General features: G+C 39.5%; 1 protein-coding gene across 2 annotated transcripts in view; it reads left to right on the top strand.

The window, feature by feature from the left end:
• Nucleotides 1-15,433, top strand: part of glcci1b (glucocorticoid induced 1b) — a 28,043-nt gene that overhangs the window by 7,893 nt on the left and 4,717 nt on the right. Inside the window, exons 3-6 of one of the 2 annotated variants that reach the window (XM_084944217.1) lie at nt 1,208-1,356; nt 8,129-8,218; nt 10,969-11,091; nt 13,014-13,148. In XM_084944217.1, the coding sequence (XP_084800343.1) occupies nt 1,208-1,356; nt 8,129-8,218; nt 10,969-11,091; nt 13,014-13,148 (497 nt within the window). Of the gene's footprint in view, nt 1-1,207; nt 1,357-8,128; nt 8,219-10,965; nt 11,092-13,013; nt 13,149-15,433 lie in introns of both variants that reach the window. The other variant, XM_084944216.1, reaches the window with a different exon arrangement.

Below are 15,433 nucleotides of genomic sequence, written 5' to 3'. Positions count from 1 at the left end.
TTACCCATGAAAAAAATCAGCAGATAGACTGCTTTGATGTCTTGGCTTCTTTCATACTGTTTCTTTTTTCTCATCGGGAGATTATTCTAGTCTGGCAAGTGGGGAAATGATGGAAAATAACTACAATCCCAGTTTTGAGAGCACTGGCTTGGACTATATAAATATTGATAGAAATTTAGCCTGCTTCCTTTGTCTAGAATGCTTCAGGGAATTTTTACTGTAGCCCAGTAAGCTTACTTAGGCAATACCTTTGGGTGTGTAGGCCTGTGTATTCTGCGAACAAAGAGCAACAATGAACGGCTGTGTAGTTCTAGTAGGAGAGAGGTGCCTCATGGAGATAGTTTAGTCTGTGTGTCTGTTGGAAAGGCCCTTGCCCTAGCCTGCTCAGGCAAGGAATAAAGTAAACAAGCATATTTCCTGCTCATCGTTCTGTTCCTTTACTCTGCCTTTGATATGGGAATGAAAGAAAGAACGTACACTTGCTTTTTTAGAAATTACTACAAGTATAATTGAGGCTAATAAATGTAATGCAGTCTCTAAGCACATTCGAGCTTATATCTTTACATGTTTTTTTTGTTTTTAACTGCGTGGCACTGCAGGAATGCAGAGTGGATGCAGGCAGTATTGATGTGCATTGTGGTTGTTTATGAGTTCTTATGTGGGTGGCGTGTGCTTAACTGCTCCAGCTCATAGTAGATTATTCTCATAATGTCAGATACTGCTGCTCAGCCATTTACATTTGCCTCAGGTCGCGAGCCTTCTCTTTGCTCTGCTGTAACACATCACACTGTCCATACTTTCAAAACTAGAAGATATTGGTACACAAACTCATTTGGTTAGTTGAAGCCATGTTTTATTACATTGCTTGTTGTTGTTGTTTTGATTTTGCTTTTTTATAATCAAAGCAGTATGTTTTGATTATAACTGACATCGATTTACATGCTCCTGTATTTCTAGATAAATGTAACTACTGGGTTTGGTTTGTCATTCAAAATATGGCTTCATGTTCCTGGTTGCATTTGTGCAGTAAGTGATTTGTTACACTAAAATGTTAGCATTTCAGTTGAAACTTACTAACACACTCAGCAAGGAAGAGTCAAAAGATGCCTCAGGGTGTTTGGCAGTATTGTACATCATGACATGCACTGATGCCAGCGTGAATGCGTGTGTGTCTAATTCTGTTTCTTCGTTCTTTCTAACTTTACAGCAGAAAGATCCAAATTACAGGTGAGGAATTCGAGTGCCATTCGACGGGCTTCTTCCTTGGATGCCATCACAGGGCCATACCTCACTGGCCAGTGGCCTCGGGACTCCCATGGACCCTACCCTTCCTGCATGAAAGACAAAGCCACACAGGTACATGGTGTTCAGAAAATCCTACCTTGGCTGTAGGCCTGCAGGGGTTGACTCAACCTAACTCTTTTCAACAGTAATCTTTAACCTTTACGCAATGCTGGCGTGCATTTAATCAACCTTTAAGCCTAGTGATTGGAGAGTTTCTGCCAAAATTAACTCTGGGTGTTGTAGTTGATGTCTCTCTGGACATTTTTCTTTTAAAAATGTATTGCACGGTTTTCTCTGGAAACAAGGAGGTGCCCAAAGTAACTCCCTGAACTTTGGAAATCAATTCTGCAATAAATCATTATTTGATTTAGGAAACATTTGCATCATTTTCTCATGTTCTGTTGTATATGCTGTTACAGTTGTAGCTATTCAAATGAAACATGGGCAACTTTTCAAAAGATTTTGACATATGTACAAGTTATTCTTGTGAGTTTGAAGCTCAGGCTTTAGCTCTTTTTCTGTTGTTAGATGTCAAAGACAGCTTTGTATGTGGTCACTGCATTTGTTGTAACAACTGTGATTACATCACAATCCCATTTACACTGGAATTTTGGACCCTTTGTAGTCATCTTCTAAGCCATAGGGGATACAATGGGGGATACAATCACTACAGGCAGAGAAGTCAACATAAGAAGGAAATTAGTAGCTGAAGTTTTTTTAACTGATGCATCATAACTCAGTATTAAGCCTCTGCAGCGTTACATTTTGCGTGCACATGCAATATTAGGTGGTGAAAGAGTCTTTAATGTTTGGAAAAGTTGAGTCAAAATACTGCATTTAAGTGGAGATGCACAATGATTACTTGCCCCAATAATATCTGTCTAAATGAGTGTGGTTTATGGCCATTTAAAGTTATTTCTACAGTTGACTGGAAAATAAAGACATAAAATATTATAATCTTATTTTAAGGCCACTTTGTCAACCATGAGGCCAGGAGGGCTTTTCAAATTAATGATTTTTCCCAGCAAATAATTGCAGGCATGAGTACCAAAACTATTTTTTGGTTTCTTTCATAGTTTCTGTCATAGTGCTTGGTGCTGGCGAAAGACTTTTGTTATATTAATCTGGTGGTTGAAGTCTGGAGTCGGCTGCCAGTGTAGACCTAACAGAGTTGTCTGAATAGTCTGAAATTCCCCGAAAGCACAACATTTTAATGCATTATAACACTTCATAAGGCATATGCATGGATTCCACATTGAATCTGACCACAGTATTCCTGGATAACTGCCCACACATAATCAGCTACTAATCTTGCCATGTGACTCAGTGTTAAATGTAGTTTCACTCAAAGAGCCTTTTTTTGTAGGGGGAGGGTTTCTGTTATGAAAGAATATTGAATATGTATGATCATGACAAGGGCTGCTCTCCTCTGTGCTAACAGAAGCCTTTCATGTGTCTGAATGAAGACCGCCGAGGCTCATTTACATGGGCTTCATCCCTTTAACCCCTCATTCTCCTTGCATTTCTTTGTGTGTAGGCTGAGGAAGTGGTGAGTGGGTCCTACGAAGTTTCTTGAGCCGGCTGTGTGCAAAGTAAACATCTCTAATTACAGGGTTCCTGTGCATTCTGGACAGACTGGGCAAGAATGGAAAGTCGATTTGATAGTGATTGGATCTTGACTAATGTTAATAAATGGACCCATCTTTTAGACTTAGTGGAGGGTTTTAAGCACTCTGTGATGTTTGCCTTGGTCTTAACCATATTTACCTGTAAAAATCTGATTGAAGTAGGCTAAAATGAAAATCCAATTTAAGATTTATGTCTTTAGAAGCTGTGGAAAAAATGGAAAACATTTTAGATGTTTTCAAATTCTTAAATGCACAACCATCCCCGAAGGATAGTCATAGACCACTTCCTGTTAACAAGTTGTGCCTGGCCCCAGCTCTTTTTATGAGACAACAACAGAAGCAAGCAGCACACAAAGGATCCACAGACTCTTTTGTTGTGCATTGCACAAGTTCAAGTCAGCCTCTCCTTTGAGCTGTAATTCAGCCCTGCATGGAGGTGAAGTTGTTTGCACCTGTCCCCCAGGCTATGACTGAAGCGAGGAGAAATCCCACTGCTTACCACCTGGCCCTCGTGGCTACACGGCCCGCCTGCCTTTTGTGTGGGAGTTTAGGAGCAGAGGGCCCATACATATGCTAATCACTGTTCCGGGACAGGGCTGCGTGCTCTAGGCCCTGTGGTTACAGAACACAGAGAATGTCTGTATGAAGATTAGGATCCTGACACACCAAGGCAACCTCAATGAACTAGCATAAAGACAAAACTGATCAGTTTGTGTTGCCTCATGTCTTCTATTAAAAGTTGCACTTTGCACACAGTGCAGGAGCCGATGACCAGCTGACCGCTGATATGTGTGCACATTCTGGGCCTACGTGACAGGAAAAGACTCATTAGCATTATGTGTAATTGAAAATGTACAACACAAGCTGTTGTGTTATTTTCATATCCCTGTGAATCACCCCAGAGGACATCTTGAACAGCTTCATATGAATTTTAGCTTCTTTCTTTGACTGAGACTTCACATGTACATGGTAGACATGGACGTAGCCATTGTGATGTCACCCGCTGGCGTTTTGCAGCTGCCATTTTGTTTTTTGATGTAACCATATTTGGGTGGAGCCTGGATGCTAAGTTATAAACTAAGGCTAACAAACTTGGTTAGCAATCAGCATCCATAAAGTGTGAAGGTGCAACACACACACATAGATCTTCTAATTAGTGATAAGTAACAGACTAATAAAACTACAATTTAATTAATCAAAACTGGAAAAACATACCAACACAATAAATACAGGAGGAAGCATCCTGAAGTTATGAAAGACAAAACTATCCATAGCGGCAAAACTATGTTTTGTAGAGAGTTTTTAACGGTCTGATTATCAGGAATGTGCATTATCTTCAAATATTTGATTAATCATTCAGTTATACGTTTTGACAGAAAAAAATACTTTCCCTTGTGTTTACCAGTAACAAGCTATAATACGCTGCTACCACCCGATGCGCTCTCTGCCAGAACGAATGTCGATGAATTTACTTTTTGTGACTGGTTGTTGTTTTGTTAAACCTTAATCGCACAGTTTCTACTCTGTAATTAGAAAATGACCAAAGACAAATACAAAAGCTGTTGAAGCTCTCTGTAGAAGAAAACAAGTTCCACCACAGACTCCACCAGTTATAGGTAGCATTGAATTACAGTTCTGTAGAAACTGGTGAAAATTAAATGGTATTTTTTCTTGAAATCTCACTCCCTAATGGGATTGGCTCACTTTGGGAGCAAGCCTCAAAGGACCGTTAAAAGAAATGCTGTTTCTCGTGCTTTGAGGTGGCTTAATGTTAACATGCATCCAACTTCTGCCTTGGCGTACAAAGGCTTTTCGACAGAAACATGTGCTAGAGTGCTTTATTGGATGTTATCTCATGCCACATTTTAATCGGTAGCTTTTTTCCATGTTTGCCTCCTAGACGCTTAATGTAAACTGATGTCTCTTGTAGTGATTTTGATTTACTGACTCATAAAGTCAACTCGCCCAGCCAGAGAACATGGTCTCTGCATCTCTAAAATGTACCAAATTATAGCAACGGCACTTTGCTCGCATGTCTCGACATGTAATCTAAACAAAACAGCACAAATTCCACTGTGACTCTATTGAAGCCCAGTCATTATTTCCTGCTTTGGAACGGAGCTGGATTCTTGAGGATGTTGCCTGCATGTAACCCTTTGGGTGTGAGTCACAATAGGAAGCGAGCTACAGGCTGCAGTAACAGTTGGGTTTTATCTGTAGAGCATTACATTATCAGGCACCACACCTGGCACACTTCTCAGGCTTGGAAGTCGGAGCTGAAACGATAAAAGGCCCTCTGAGGTAAATAAAGGTGGGTATTCTTGTTAACACATTGTTTGAGAGGAACCGAGTCAATAAAGAGAGGCAGCCTGTGGTTTTTGTAACTGCCATATCTTATGATTTCCCTGGGGAAGTTAAATTGCGAATTAAGATGTCAAACAATGATGATATTGTGACCTCACTGTGTCATCTTTTAGCCCACTGACTGGTAATAAGCTTTCTTTACGATTAACAAAAAAAAATAATCATAATCATGTAGAAGACCTCTTATGTTGAAAACAGTGTTGAACCTGTGAACTCGCTTACATTTGTTTGTTAGCCAACATTTAAACATTTGCTCAACAGTGAGGGCTCTAGCTTCAGGCCAACTTCTCACCTCAGTGTCATCATTTTTACTGCAAGCTGTTTTTCCTGTACTGAAGGTTGCTCTGGTCGCAGCACTGTGTTGCCACCCCTGTTCAACACAAATCAGAATGAAGGTGATTTAAGCCTCAAGAAGATTAAGGAACATGAAATATCTTCCTGTCCTGACAAGGGCATTCAGTTTTTCAGCCTGCCAGCATGTTTTCCTTTGATACTGTTTAAATGACCATAACTGAAGTAATACAAATTAACACCAAACTGTGCATTATAACTAATGAATAAGTATAACTAATGAAAATGCAAACTAATTATCATTCCCATGAGACTATACCTTGAAGTGCCAATAAAAGCATTGCAGATTTCATAAGCTACAGGTCCTCCTTGACGTCACATAACATCTGTGAGAACTTAGTTTTTCCTCGAGTCCAAAGCTCCACACAGTCTCTGTGCCCTTTCTAACCAATCTGCATTTTGCATGAACAGATTACACTGCAGCATCAAGTCCCTCAGTGTTTGGCAGAGGCATCAAACGGCACAAGCGATTCCATAGCCCATGCACAAAATGTTAATGCTAAAGGCTAGCTACACATCTGCCAAGCACAGTGGTCCCTTTTATGAGAGCACAAGTGCTCATTTAATCCGCTGTCCTTTTCTCAGGCAACCGGCACCAGCGAGCCAGCGCAAACGACTTCACGGGTGTTCCTCATTATTCACAGTGTGATATTCCATATCATAGGGCAAGGCTTGTGCGTTAGTTGGAAAAGCCATAGAGGGTTTTCTGTTTATGTGGGGTCAGACATAAGGCAGTGTGAAGACACTGACATTTAAGTTGCTTCATACTACTGTGCTGTCGATAAAACATCAGCTGTTTGAGGACCGGAGGCTGTGTTGATATGCATAATCAGGGGGAAGTATGTGGTTTCAAACAGCCATATAAAACATCCTCAGTCTGTTTCTGTTTTTGCATTAATTTGCATAACTTAACTGTTTTCTTGTTTCCGCTAAACATATCTGAAAGACTTGTGCAATGACACAGAAATGCTTGTGTGCTCTCCTGTAGGGAATGTTTTGTATACGTTTACAAAAAAAAAAAAAAAAAGTTTACTGATGATACAAAACTTCTCTGTAGACTCATTGATCTGGTATAGGCCGGGCATTGTAGAGCACAGCTGTAGCAAATCTGTATTTTACATGAGCCAAGAAACTTTTTCACGACTAAATGTGAGGACGTGGAAACCGTGAAAATGCTTTTGTTGCTGACAACGTTTTCTTTGGTAGGTTTCTGGTTTTTGGACTAGAATTAAGCATCTTGTAATCTGTGTTCCTGTAGTCTGCAAGTAATAAAGTGAATTTTGTCCCCTGCCACTGATTTAGAGTATTTACCTTAAGTCGGCGTAGTAATGGCAGCAGTCAAACATGCTATGGCTTTAGTTTTGCCTTTTGAATGTAACAGTTTCCTCAGGGATGATATCTCATGACTGTTTTGCTGACTTTCATTGATTCCAGATTTTCAACTTTAATTTTAAACACACGGCAATCATTACTGCTTTTAGCAAGCATCTTTCTCAACTGCTTATCTAAACATTTGACTTTTTTAAAGTTATTTATTTATTTTGTTGTTGCGAATATCCTGACTGACTTCACAATGAGGGGATTTATTACCTAATCATTGTGTTTGGTGAGGTTTTAAGAGAGCTCTTCGTGTGAGCTTGTATTTCCTTACCTCTCGTGTGTGTGTGTGTGTGTGTGTGTGTGTGTGTGTGTATAAGTACAGTTTGGTGAAAGTATTTATTCTGTATATGTGGATGTCTTTGTGCACATATATCATTTGTAGCAGTTTAATGTACATTTAAGTAATATAAATAACAATCTATTGTTTGGTTAATCTCACCATTCAGCTGCATATTTCGCGCACTGACACATAATCAGATGGTCTGCAGGTCGTTATATCAAGAATTTATTTGATGCATACAAATACAACAATATTCAGTACTCAAACAGTTATAGTACATTGTTTGAAACCCTGAAGATGTTAATTTAAGATCAAGGCCTTGCCTTGCTAGCCAGCCCACTCTTTAGCCTCTGCTCAATCCATTTGGCGTTAAACCTGCATCTTCCTATTCTCCTATTCAGGGTCTTGGGAGGTCTGGAGCCTATGCCAGATGTTCCATGACCTGGAATTGGATAAATGGAAAAAAAAATGAATGTGTTGACCTTAACACATATATAAACAATCTTGTAGTTAAAGCCAGTGCCTGGAAATGCTTACACATCAAACCTGTGTCGAAGGTGTTTCAAATTAGATAATTGAGATTATTGAGAAGAAGCACATTTTTGTCTTAAATAAAACTTTCTTGCATGGATGGATACCCTCTGCACATACCCATGCTCTTTTGCAGTACAGCTGCACACAACATTGGACTTTCCGTGCCTGTGTAATATAAGACATGCTATCAGGAGGTCACGGTACATTTGAAATGCATATCACTAGCAAATGTATTTATGTTTTGGGGAAATGATGAGTTATGTAACGTTTGAGTTTGTGTCAGCATGTGTATATATCTGTGTTTCAGACTCCGGGTCTCTGGATCGATGATGGAGCAGATCAGGGAAGTCCTCACCAGCGGTCAGCCTCCTGGGGCAGCGCAGACCATCTCAAAGAGGTAGTTTTGCCTGTCGTGTTTTTCTTTCTTACTGTCAGGTTCTCAAGTGTTTGTTATGAGCATCCACTATTTTATCTGTTCAGATTGTTCAGATTGTGTTTGCAAGGGACAACCAATCAGAAGAGTTTTCTTAAAAGGAGGGTGTAGGAAACTTTAAATTGTTTGTTTCGGATAGTGGATCATCCCAGGGGCTGCACCAAGACCTAGCATAAGATAAATGACCACTAGCTTAAAATGTGAGTCACGCAAAGCTACTCTAGAGTCCAAAAGTAAGAATATGAAGCTGGAAATGAGCGTAATGGGTCCATTTTAACCTTAATTCATACCACAGAAAATGTCCTATCCACCCAGGCTAGCTGAATACATTAACTCAGCAAGAGGAAAGAATGTTTTTGTCGTTTTTGAGGCTCATATCATTTTCAAGTGTTTTATTTGTCAGGGTCTGTGGTCAGACTAAATATTATCCTCCTTAAGGTTGGTTTCCACTCCTTTCTGTCTGCCAGGCATGGTGGCCAACCAAGCGACCACACGGCATTATAAGGTCTCCAGCTCTTCAGACCACAGTCTAAATTTATCCTCTTTCTCCCCCTGTTCCTCACTCAGCTGTGTCCTTTGCATCTCATTATGGCCTCTTGTTTTTGAGAGATGGTGCAGGAGCTCCTCTCAAGGGTGAAACACCCATATAGTTTCATTTTGGGTATGTACAACTTAAGTCGGGGTAACTGAGGCACTGAAGATGTTATATTGAGCAGAACATATTTTCTGTTGAGCATAACAGAAAATATGAGCATAATGGACACTCATAGTTTCTGTTTCCAGTCCAAAAGTAGTTCCAAAATATTAATGGCACACAGATGTGTTGACCGAAGAAGTTATCCACAGTTTGAAAGGATAAGGTTGGTGTCATTCCAACTTTCATAAAGCTCAGACATGTGTTTTGTAATTCCACACCACACTACTACTGTGCTTCATTGGTCAGTACTGAGATGTCCTATTAAATAACAGGCTTTACTTTTTTCTTCATAGCATGTGATCTAACAAGAACAAGACTGTGGTTTATTTCAGAAGTCTGAATGTTCACATTTCTAATTTGACTGTTATTTACTGTCAACAACTGGTATTCGTGTTGCACTATTGCACTGTTAACAGGTATAAAAGAAAAGGGATAAAGAAACTTTCATAAGTGCCACAAGAGTTTGATAAAAATCTTTTCTCTGCTATGAGCTTACAGCATTTCTATCTGATGGCAAATTCTGTAATCTGATCCATCTTTGCAGATTTTGTTGTTTCTTCAGAGTGAAGCCAGAGCTGCAAGATAAGTTTAGTGCTTGTCTTTTTACAAACAATCCCTTTGCTTTGGCCTGTACAGTCAATGGGATAGCACAGCCAGGAAAACCCTCTTTCACATCCACTGAGATTACATCAGGATCGTCTGGACTTGTCATTATCATGTGCTACAGTCACTAAGTGAATGTAGTGAACTGCTTTCTAGTGCTCTAACCTCGGCGATTACATATGTGGGAGGACATCTATGAGAAGAGCAAGTTTCTTTGTTGACTGTGTTGCCAGGATGACAAGATCAGCACTGAAGACCACACCTTTGTCTGCATAGCACAACTGCATCTCACAATGGGTATCCTGTTTTTAGGCTGATGCTGGACCAGATGTAGAAACACCCATTGACTAAATTTGTCTCATTATCAGACTTGCAAGCCTGGTGTTATGCAGTATACTGATCTGCAACCGTACAACTCATGAAGACTGACTTGGCTGGCAGGAATAACATCAGACTAAATCCACTGAAGTTAGAAAATAGTAAAATTAAGCACGCTTTAATAGACAAGAGTAAACAATGTCTGTGCAACTATTGTCTGTCTGTTAAAGAGCAGTTTTAAAACCACCGTTCAAATATTTTCTGTATATTGAAGAGACATTTAAACTGTTAATCACATTCTTTGACAACTAAATCGTATTGTTAAAGTGTTGTGGTGTAACGTTGCACACACAATGCCAGATTAGTTTGCTGAGTGTGGCTAATGTTAGCAGTGGTAGTATCAGCAGTTCAGGCTGTATAGCATCTGAGTTTTTTGGAGCCCAGCCCAAAAGTTAGCACCATGAATGGTTCCCTTTGGGATTGAAGATCAAGGGTTTTTTTTTTTTTTTTTTTTAATAGTTTTTGAGATTGTCACAGACACAAATCAAAAGTAAGCAAGGTAATCTTCACAAACTGTGCCACTTTTATGATCTTGAAGTGTAAACATAATCATGTAAGTGTAAACACCAAAATTAAAAGGCTAATATTAGCAAAAAAAGAACTATACCACAGTCCCGTGACTTTAGTGTCTACACCACTTTGTTTTGAATTCGTCTTACTGAGAAATGTCTAAAGCCTGTGTTAGAAGAAACCTTTGAGTAGTCACCTAATCACTGACATCTCTACTTGTTATGGCCGTACACTGCACATATTTCAGTGAATATAACTCCTCCCAGGCATCTTGAAATCAGTTGGAGTCAAAGATGGTTTTCCTGTATTTTGGCAAAGATTGTGTTCTCACAGTTGCGGAATAACTTAAATTAATCACAGTTTTATCTCTCTGCTGACAGTGAAGTACATCAGAGGAAATGTGCTTTTCACCTCCTGACCTCATTCAGTTCACTCATGGGAATGGTTAACTCATATGTTCGCATGCCTTCACGGCTCCCATTGTGAGCCGTCGTTCACTGAAGTGCTTGTGCTTTTTTTCCAGCAGATTGCTAAACTGAGGCTACAGCTGCAGCGTGGCAAACAGGTCAACCGGCAGAGCAAAGACAGGGAGCAGAGCTCGCTGCAGCTCCCACAGCAGGCGCAGCATGGCACTGCATGCCAGCCACAGGTGAGCTACGCTTGTCAGTACTCATGCTTTGACTATGTGGGTTGTTGTTTTCAGGTGAAAACATTAACTAACCCCACACATGTGATGCAGGATTTTAGGCTGACAGCAGCGATATGATAAGGCAGCTTAGCAGCTGAGGGAAAAAAAACACACAAATGAGGCAGACCAACCTGAATTTCAACTGTCAAAGATAGGAAAAAGAGCAAGGTTGTTTTCTACATTAGTCGGTTAATAGGATTAAATGATTAACTTGGTTGTATGTCAACTTAAAGTAATGGTAAAATGACCATTATGAAGTTACAATTTTGGGTCCAGACGAACTGTTTTAGGGAGTAGGTATTGATTAAAATGATTTGAGAAAGATTTAGACTTTGTGAAGGCAATGTTTCATCTTAATGATACCTTTATGATCAATGTTGCTCTGAATCTTACTGAGGAGGCCTAGTTAATAGTGATATGCCGGTCGTGAACAAAACTGCTCTTAGAGCCGGATCTTTTACGTGAACGACTCGAGCCGGCTCCTTATCCCGAGCTGTGGATTATTATTTTTTTTTTTTCTTTCTCTCACACTCTCTCGCACTTTTTTTTCCGCTTCACTCGCACACGAGCCTTGTGCTTGCGCTGGGAAGAGGGGGGAGGAGCGGTAGTTACACTGGCAGTAGCACAGGAACAGAGTGGGAGGGAGAGAGAGAGAAAGAGAGCCAGGGACAACAACGTCACATTAGAAAGGTATAGTAATCATCCACAACTATTTTCAGATGCAGATGATAAAGGATTCAGAAGGTTTATTCATGCAGGTCCATATGACAGAGAATATGCATCTTCATTTTGTTTTCATATTTTAATTTATATTTAATTGTGTTGTGGTTTGCAGCGTTTTGTGTTGTTTCATTTTAAATTTGTTTAAAAGGAAAAAGCTGAAAATTTAAATAGTTAAAAGTTGAACTGTGACTAGTTGGTTTTTTGTATTATATGATTTATTTATTACATTTTATGTGGAGTGAATAAATAAAAGTATATTTACGGTGGCCCCTAGAGACAAAGCACGTACAAACTCCAAAACACGTACAAAAGACAACAGAAGTGCTCCAGGATGCTAGGGCGCAGTGTTGCGCTTTTGTTACCTAGTGGGTACACAAGCCAGCAAGTACCAACGACTGGATTTGGTGTGTGGTAGTAAAGAGGTAAATGAACATTTTTTTTTTTTTTAATTATTTGAATATATATGAGTGCTTGTGTATAAATACACAAACAATACACATATGCTTTCAATCGTGTAATTTAAGTGATCTAGGTAGCTCTGTTTTGGAAGTTCAGTTAATGCTAGAAATGTGTTTTGGAGTTTGTACTTGCTTTGTCTCTAGGGGCCACTGTATATATTTAGATATAAACATATATAAATAAAACCACTTTTACATTAGTAATTCCTTTTGTGCATAATTTTATATTGTTGTTAATAATAAATTAATTAAAGCAACAAAACAACCTGAAGCGCTGGTTCGGAGCCGAAAGAGCCGGCTCTTTTTAGTGAGCCGAAAGAGCCGGTTCTCTAAAAAGAGCCGGAAATCCCATCACTACTAGTTAATGAATCTCCTCTGTGACCAGTTGTATCAAAAGTAAAAGGGAGACAGCAGAAGAGAACTGTGTCTGGGCATGTCCCTTTCTCCACTGGCTGCAGTTCATTCATTAACAGATGCTCAGCACTGCAACTGCTGTAGGAACATTTCCATAAACCATGATATGCTTAAATGTAAACTACAAACTGAATGTCTACACCCACAACGCCAAGACAAATTCAGTTTGATATGTGACAAGTGAAGTGTTTTAGTATACGAAGCTTTTTTTCTTCTTTTTTTTGACATGTACATAATGTTCATGTTTTCTCCTTTTTTGTCTTTTTTTTTTTTTTTTTCTCATTTCAGTATAAGGCAACTTCAACTTCGACCACGATGCCTGTGATAAAATCCCTCATATGCAGAGTGCCGAGCAGTGTGGAGGGCATCAACCATGAGCTAGAAAATGTGTTTATCAGAGAGGACTTGGAGCAGGGGATACAGGTAGGGTGTGTGCCCATACCTGTGATGGGTCAAGCTATGTTTCAACATGATTTGGAGCGCTTGTTGAACTGCATACCTGCAGATGCTGTGAAATCTTATCATTCACCAGCTGGATAAAATGTCAGATTAATGCCATACAGACTTTAAAATGAAGCATTCCAGTGGGCTAAAAAGTGGGCTGGGCTGTTTATAAGGTGCTTCTTTGCACATATTTAAATTGTAAACTTTGCTTAGTCATTTATAAGTCACAATGTAATCTCCTGCCTTTCCATCATCCCACGCATAGACTCTAACCATACTGGAACGCAGCTGCTGACTGTAGTCCTTGTTTTGCTCTACAGCAGTGGTCCCCAACCCCCGGGCCGGTACCGGGCTGCAAGAGTTGAGGCTCGGGTGTGAAATTTATGGTTTTCAGGGTTTTTATCGTTAACTTGGTTTCCCTGGGTCTTTTCCTGTGCTGTATTTGTGTGTCTTATTTTGAAAGAAATATTTACGCGTTACCATAGCGCCCAGAGAGTATTAAGGGGCAGAGAGGAGGACGTTACTCTTGATGTTGTTGGTGCATTTCAGGAGGATGCTGCTAATAAAGTTACACAATTACACTGTGAATTTGTGTTTATTATTATTATTATTATTATTATTATTATTATTATTATTATTATAATATTTACAAAATACCACAGTTTTGTCCAGTTTTATTTTGTTGTATTTATCTGCGACACCTTAATGGCTGGTCCGTGAAAATATTGTCAGACATTAAACCGGTCCGTGGCGCAAAAAAGGTTGGGGACCGCTGCTCTACAGCCTCCAAGTAGTGGCACATGAATTAGCCAACGAGCAGAACAAGGAGTACTGCTTACAGCTGCAGAACAGGAAGGTAAAGCTGGAGTCCATCCAACCTTTCTAGAAAGTCAGTTTATTGATATTGATAGTCATCACATCACAGCAGCCTGGTCTACCTGCAGATGGGGAGACACAAGACAGGAAGGGTTGAGTCTAGTGGTTCAATTGCAAGTGAACTTTCAAAATGATGGCATTGTTTACCAGCGAGACGATTGCACTCGTGTACTGCAGTGGCCTTTATTATATCTAAAGCGAAGTCTATGTGGGTAACCCTGGAAATACACTTGGTGTGGCTGCTTTGGGTTCCAGCTCTGATGTGGGTGCTGGCACTTATTGCACCCTCACAGGACAATGCTTGCAGTTTCATCAGACGCACCATAGTATTTTAGAAATGTCCCAGAAGTGTCCCTTTGCTCCACAGAGATAATATAGCGCTAGATTTAGTTTTTATGGAAGCTGCATCAAGCTGCACACAGACGATTTGGAGGGGACAGGAATCTAGTTAATTTTCACAATAAAAGGCCCCATGCCAACTACTCGCTCTGCTTCTGATACACATTCGGTGAGATTTGTAGTCGTGTAAAGAAGTCAGCTAAACTGTATTAGAGATTTGACATCAGCTGCCACCTTGAAGTTCACTTCTGTGGCATCATTTTACATGAAAATAGTAAAAAGTACAGCATAGTTTTTATTAAAACAGCTCAATTATTAAAAAATTAAATTCAGACTCCATAACTCAATCTGACAGCAGGTGTGTATGTTGTCTAGTGCCCTATATTTCAGAGACATTAAGGATACAAAAGTGATTAACAGATTCACATGGCTCTTAATACACATGCAATATTTATGTACAGCATATAATTGAGCTCATTTTTATCTGTTTTAGAGAGTTCTCAGATTGTTTGGGGGTTTTCTCTCTCTCCAGTTTAAGCAACAAGTAAATTAATCACTATGAACATGCCAAGTAAATACTATTGTGGTATGAAGAACTTATCTTTATCATCACAGAAACAGCTTACAACTGAAACCTGTTTGTTTGTCCTACAGTAATGAAGATGTCTTTTAATCAGTGAGTGCAGGTGACTTTACCAGCATGTAATTGTGAGATGTTGATCATGAGCTGTTAAAACATCTCATGATCAAACATAAGCTGTGCTCAGACTCCTACGTCACACCAGCCCTGTAAACTGCAACTCCTACACACTTGCATCACACTTTTACAAGGGTCATTGTGAGTCAGTGTTGTTCATGTAGTTTATATTCGGTGTTACTGTTTAACATAAAATAACCTTTGTGTTTACATTATAATGAATTAATTTGCATAGAGTACATTTTTTATGCATCATGCAAACCCTGCTCGATTACATATAACAAGCAGTCACTGTGTAAATGCAATATTTAAATACGATTTTAACATGTTTTAAAAGTCATAATTGCAAAGA

The sequence above is a fragment of the Perissodus microlepis genome, chromosome 11 (genome assembly GCF_051167445.1).
Source record: "Perissodus microlepis isolate ML-2025 ecotype Zambia chromosome 11, ASM5116744v1, whole genome shotgun sequence".
Lineage (NCBI taxonomy): Eukaryota > Metazoa > Chordata > Actinopteri > Cichliformes > Cichlidae > Perissodus > Perissodus microlepis.
Note: the sequence above shows the minus strand (reverse complement) of the source record. Positions and strands in the feature narration are given on the sequence as shown.